Raw genomic sequence first — 6,219 nt, 5'->3', positions numbered from 1 at the left:
CACATCTCCATTGTCCAGCTTCGAGGGAACAAGGGCTGCCTTGTGGATGTGCTGTCCTTAGGGTCTGGGGGTTAAGAGTGGACGGGGTTTTAGCTGCAACTCAGTATGTGCTCTGATCTCCTAAGCAAATACTAGTATTACACATAGTGTCTCTGCCTCTTGTATCTCACATTTAAAAATTCTTATTTAATTATACAAATGTAAACTATGAGTTAGGATACAAAGAAAAAAAACATCTTTATATTATCATTTCAGCGAAAGTTCTCTTATTTTTGAGATCTTTCAAGTTTTGTTGTTGTTGTACATATGCTTGTTTTTTTGCATAGAGTCAGAGTCTATAATCAGTCTTGTACATATTATTCAATTTTATTTTACACGTATTGGTCATTGGCAAAGCTGGAAGCTCAGATCTGTGGGCTGGCAGGCAGTGGGGAAGGTGGAGGAGCTCTCGGGTTTCTGATCTGGGGACCAACAGTAAGCAGCTCTTTCTTGCATGGGGCCAGACCTACCTTCTTAGGCCTCTTAGGGATCAAGGGCCTGTAAGAGGTCCTTTAACTGCAGGCTCCTGAGAGGTAGCTGGAGGTCATGCCCTGTTCCTCTTGTATTTGGTGTGTATAGCTGTGAGTGTACTCATCCAGCTCAGATGCTGGTGGGTGTGGGATTCAGAGCACTCAAGACCATTTGGGAAGGAAATTTTGGAGGACTTTGCCTAACTCAGGTATTCTTTTTCTGGAAGACCTGGAGACACCATCTCATATCTGAAGGAAGATGGCAGTTGAATTTGGGTGGCTGTGATGGAATTCAGGGATGAGGCTCATTCTGATGCTCTTGGGGATCCCTCTCCTGGGCTAGAATGGCCTTGACCCTTATACAGCCCATTGTGACTGTTGCAGTAGACAGACACATCCTGAGGACTTCCAAGGGTCATCTCTCCCTCACCCCACTATCCTGAGCTCTCATGCTTGGGAAATTTTCTTTTTCCCCACTTGGCAGGTGCTTCTGTGGCTGTAGACACACTATTGAGGCGACGATCATGAGGCAGAGGTGGGTGTAAGGACATAAGCCCAGGCCTTGGCCCATCTTCAGGAATAGCCATGGAGCATTTGCTATGGCTCGTCTGTGTCCTGTAGTGCAGTGGCCAAGGCATGGGTTTGAGGGAAGAAGAGAAGTGAGAGGAGAAGGGGAGTAGGAAGAGGAAGAGGAAGAAGGGACAGAGGAGAAAGAAGGTCACTCAGCGCCAATATTACTCTGGATATTAAATGTATTGTGCAGATTAAAATATTTTCTTTAATAATCTGTAGCACCACACAATGTATATGGAAATTGGCAGCCTTGCTTATTAATCTGGCAAGAAAGGGGCCTAGCAAAATTCTTCATTCAAACTAGGGAGGAGAACCTGAACTCCTCCCTGTGGAGCAGTCCATCTCTCGGGGAGCTCTGGGGAAGAAACAGTCTCACACACATATGCTGGTGGCTGCATCTTTATTGAATTTTGCTGGGGATACAATCAGCAGGGGTTTTGGGTACCTCTGGGAGCCTCCCTGGTCTTGGGCTGTGTCCAGGCTTCTCTCAGGAACCTAGGGGCTACCCAGGGAGAGCTCTAGCTTTGGGATTTTTCCTGTGGGTGGCCAGGCTTCTGGGGCTACTTGTGCTTTAAGATTTTATTAATCCAGGGCACATATGGGGAGAGTCGAGTGAAGACACCAGGAGGCTTTGCATCTGTACGTCCATATGACACAATCCCCTGGGCCACCCCAGCACACAGAAGGGGACCCCCAGAGTCACCCTGTGGGTTAAAAAAAGCAGATCATGAGCAGGGATCATTCTTCTCTCCCTCTTATTACTTCATCCTGGTTCTATCAGCACCCTGGCTGGCCCGAAGATACCCCAGAGTCAAGCCAGGAATCTTGATCCAGATGTAGTCATAAGTCATGAGTTATAATTTAAATGTCTTCTTTCTCTCTCTAGCATAGAATATAGATCCTGCCCCTCCCCAACATCTTCTTATTTTTTCTCTCCTGGAGCCCTGTATGCAGACTAGATGGAAAGATTAGGGGCAGGCTTGTGTATGGAAGGATGGAACCCAGAAGGAGGGTTCCAGTTCCCATAGTTCTAGAAACCCATGAATGCAGACACCAGTAACTGAACCAGCGGACTTCCTGACCCACGCCCTCTCAGTAGGAACCTGTCTCCCAGGAACTGAGTATGAGGAGGAAGTTTAAGTTTGTGGTACCTTATATGCCGATCTTTTCTTCCTGGGGTTTCCCACACAGATTTGCAGGTTATGATCATAAAACTTAAAGTGGTTGCAGGCCTTGGCCTTCATGAGTCTCAACTTCACCTCTCTCAGAGTATCTGACCCTGGCTTATTCACTCCTCTTCTCCCCCAGCCAGTTGCTCGGCATACTTTTCCAGGTTGAATAAAGGTAGACTTGGTGGGCAGGGGGACTGTCCCCACTGCATGGTTCAGCTTGGCCTTCGTTTGTAGCTGTGAGGGAGGAAGAGTAGATGGTTGCCAGTCACAGGGAACGTGGATGGTGTGGTGTGGTAGAGGCTCCCGGGGCAGGGCCTAGAGTTTTTCCTGAATGGAGTGGTGATCACATGGAATGGGGGTGGTATATGAGGAAGTTGGTTGGAAGAGAATGAGAAAGGTACAAGTCAGGAGAAGAGTTAAGAAGGGGGAATTGAGAAGTCCAAAAAAGAGAATGGCACCTTCAGTAACATGATGTCATTGACGTTAGTCAAAGAGTTGTATTTTGGATGAACGAATTGTTCTTTGACTTTTAGCTTCTGCCATGTGGATTCTTCTTGTTTTATGTCATGAGCTCCGAGAATGACAGTAATTTTTCTGTTGAGAGGGGAGAGAGGGTCAGGAAAAGTGCTGGTCTCCTGAGAAGAGCCCATTTTGAGCAGAGTGACAACAGGCCCTCTTCATCAGTGTAGGCCCAACTGAGGAACTCAGTTCTCACTGAGGAAAGATGTTCCTCCCAGGGGTCTCAGCTGTTTTAGGAAGGACCAGACCCTGGAAGACTGTGAGAGCTCTCTGGCACCAGGATGAGAGGGGCAGAATTGGCCTGTCTTGATCTGGGTTGCCCATTAGTAAAGCCCTGGCCTCTGGGTATAGAGATAACTAATAAATCACAATGGCCCAGTTCCTCCCAATATACATCACTGACCATCTTGAGATTAGTGAGGCACAAAAATCTCTCCTGAGGCCACTTGAAAGTTGTGTTAATTCTGGTTCCTACAACTCCTCACATGAAAAGAGAACAAATCAAAGTCTTCTTACCTCCCTTTACAATGAGCAGCTGTCACCACAAATTCTTCACTTATGAGAAATCCACCACAGTTAGCAACATAGCTCTGGTCAGTGGTGATTTCCAGATAGGCCATGTAGGGACGGGAGTGTGGCTTGGACTCAATGCCACTGATAATCTCCCCTGAAACAGAAAATTCCAGGTCCTCAGACACAGGGTAACTAAGCCTTCAGATAGAGCACTAGGTAAGGAAAATGAGTTGAAAGCTGAGGCAACCCCCCACTCCAGCCTCACGCTTACCTGTAATGTAACTCAGCCCCTCCATGCATCCTTTTTATTGGCTTTCCTTATCCCAATCCACCCTGTCAATCCCACTTCTAGTCTTGATTCTGAGTTGTCATTTAAACATTTCTTCATGTCCTGATCCTGACCTTTTCCACATGAGAGCAAAGACAGAGGAGCAAAGGACCAGGAATCAGAATTATAGATATTTTGAGGAGAGCAGCTTAAGAAGTACTTCTAAAGCCAGTTTTCTGATTCTATCTCCACCCAAGATTCCCCCCCAGGAAACTGTTACTAACTGCTGGGAAAGAATATGACTCTTCCAGGTAGAGATTTCCCCTGGAACACTTGCAATGGGATCTTGCATTCTCATTTAAGGTCTTCTTTGACTCAGGTCAGTAAATTTGGAATAGAAGTTAGGGACCCCGAGGACAGGGCGTTATATCCCAGACTCACCAGCTCCAGCTTCAGGAGGCAAGAAAAAGACCAACCAAAGGAGTAGGACCTGCATTTTCCCAGTGATGCTGCCCATGGCAAGGTTCTTCTGTCACTCCCCACTCTTGTCCCTGCTTTTATAACCCCAGTAATAGAAGGGTGTGTGTGTGTGTGTGTGTGTGTGTGTGTGTGTGTGTGTGTGTGTGTGTGTAGGCGGGGGTGCTGGAAACCACATTTTTGTCATTCACTCTGGCCTGGCTTATTTTCCTAATCAGAGATTCTCATAGCTTTCCTCTCTACTCGGCTGGTGTGGAAGCTGTGGTCAGAGCCCCAGTGTCCTGGCTTCTAGGGTGAGGAACGCACCTCTCTCATCTAATGCAGCTCTCTGAGGCATAATAGTATCACAAATTGGAGGGGATACATGTTTTAGATGTTGTAGGAATCTAGAACAGGGATCAGCAAACTTTTCCTGTAAATAGCAAGATGATAAATATTTTCAGCTTTGTGAGTCATACTGTCTCTGTCTCAGCTATTCAGCTCTGCCATCACAGCACAAAAGCAAACATACACAAGATGTAAACAAGTGTGAAGATGGTGTCAAGCAGTGGGCCAAAAACTTGGACTTCTGCCACAAGTGGGGCTAAGATGAATATGAGAAGCTTGCTGAGAAGAGGCTCACAGAAGAGAGAAAAGAAGGATGGAAAACCAGTGCAGCCAGTCAAGCAGGAGCTTCTCCAGCATAGGGACTACAAGGTGGACCTGGAATCCGATCTTGGGAAGACAATTGTCATCACCAAGACCACCCCCAATCTGAGATGGGACGATATTATTGCAATGTCTGTGACTGTGTTGTGAAGGACTCCATCAACTTCCTGGATCACATTAATTGAAAGAAACATCAGTGAAACCTGGGCATGTCTAGGGGTGTGGAACTTTCCACTTTGGATTAGGTGAAGAAATGTTTTGTAGTCAACAAGAAGAAGATGGAAAAGAAACAAAAGGATTATGATTTTGAGGAAAGGAGGAAGGAGCTTAGAGAAGAAGAGGAAAAGGCCAAAGCCTACAAGAAAGAGAAATGTACAGAGCAGAAAAGGAGGGCTGAGGAGGACTTGACATTTGAGGAGGATGATGAGATGATAGCTGTGATGGGCTTCTCTGGCTTTGGTTCCACCAAGAAGAGTTACTTTGGCCCTTTGCTGGGCTTAACTTTGAATGTGGGCGGGGTCATTTTTTGGGGGGAGTACTTGGGAAAGTCCTTGAGTGGCAATAGAGTGTTTGCAGTTTCCCTCCACCTTGAGAGAGAGCACAGGAGGCGGCAGTAATGCTGCAGCATATTCCTTTAGCCTCAGTGTATCACTCAAGTAACAGGACCTCTGCCCATCTGCGTTCCCAATAAAGAAAAACCTCTTCTGAGGCTGCTTTCCCAATACTTCCCCTGCATCTTTCCCTCTTCGTGTATCCAGTCTTCTCTGAGCATCCTACATTTATCCTGTATTCTGCCTTAAAAAAAAAAAATGATGTTTATTGATTTCAGAGAGGAAGGGAGAGGGAGAGAGAGATAGAAATATCAATGATAAGAATCATTGATCGGCTGCCTCCTGCACGCCCCCACAACCCTGGGGCATGTGCCCTTGACTGGAATCGAACCCGGGACCCTTCAGTCTGCAGGCCGACATTCTGTCTGCTGAACCAAACTGACTAGGGCATGTGTTCTGCCTTTGTTTTAATTTTGCCTCTTGCTGCAGCGGAAAGGTTCTCCGGGTCCCTAGTTTCCAGTTGATGTTATATCCTCGACCAGCCACCACTCCCCATTTTCCTCATTCCCCATCGTGGTTCTTTGGCCACCTGTGCATGCATGTGTACTTCTGCCTGGGTCAGTAGTATGTGCGATGTGTGTGCATGAATCTGTCACATAGAAGGAGCCTAAACTAGAACCTCAGAGCATTACTGCCTTGGGGCTTGATGTTCTTGGTTTCCTCAGTGCATGTAACAGGAAATTAAATGGGATGAGTGTTTGGGGTGGTTTTTGTCTTGAGTTTTTTAACCTTTGTTTTTCATATGTAGACTCTTCAGCTATTCCTGTTTGTTTTATTTTATTGAGGATTATTCTGTTTTTGTCTTTCTTGTGAACAGGCTCTTGGAAGAAACTGTTTAATGCTAACACCCCCACCCGCTCCCCCCCCCTCAAAAAAAAAACCAAAAAAAAAACCAAAAACCAGGATAAAAACCCCTCATATGGAAGCCT

General features: G+C 46.3%; 1 protein-coding gene and 1 pseudogene across 1 annotated transcript; one reads left to right on the top strand and one right to left on the bottom strand.

Annotated features, from left to right (window-relative positions):
* Positions 1-1,465: 1,465 nt before the first annotated feature.
* CMA1 (chymase 1) lies at positions 1,466-4,123 on the bottom strand. Its single transcript, XM_036354311.1, has 5 exons — positions 3,996-4,123; positions 3,290-3,440; positions 2,713-2,848; positions 2,234-2,488; positions 1,466-1,786 (listed from the first exon to the last, which is right to left on the bottom strand). The coding sequence occupies exons 1-5, from the start codon at positions 4,069-4,071 to the stop codon at positions 1,643-1,645; spliced, it is 762 nt and encodes a 253-aa protein (XP_036210204.1). The 5' UTR covers positions 4,072-4,123; the 3' UTR covers positions 1,466-1,642.
* Positions 4,124-4,457: 334 nt separating this feature from the next.
* On the top strand, positions 4,458-5,296 carry LOC118672016 (annotated as a pseudogene).
* Positions 5,297-6,219: the final 923 nt, after the last annotated feature.

This window comes from Myotis myotis, unplaced genomic scaffold (assembly GCF_014108235.1).
Source record: "Myotis myotis isolate mMyoMyo1 unplaced genomic scaffold, mMyoMyo1.p scaffold_m19_p_1, whole genome shotgun sequence".
Lineage (NCBI taxonomy): Eukaryota > Metazoa > Chordata > Mammalia > Chiroptera > Vespertilionidae > Myotis > Myotis myotis.
The sequence above is the reverse complement of the archived record's forward strand: the minus strand, read 5'-3'. Positions and strand labels throughout refer to the sequence as shown.

What these genes read in the sequence shown, in the direction of transcription:
- CMA1 (XM_036354311.1), bottom strand. Translation starts at nt 4,071, where the DNA reads ATGGGCAGCATCACTGGGAAAATGCAGGTCCTACTCCTTTGGTTGGTC. An exon ending in ATGACATCATGTTACTGAAG is followed by an intron (nt 2,489 to 2,712) that starts GTGCCATTCTCT and finishes CCTCCCTCACAG; the next exon opens with CTACAAACGAAGGCCAAGCT. An exon ending in AGAAAAGATCGGCATATAAG is followed by an intron (nt 1,787 to 2,233) that starts GTACCACAAACT and finishes TTTAACCCACAG; the next exon opens with GGTGACTCTGGGGGTCCCCT.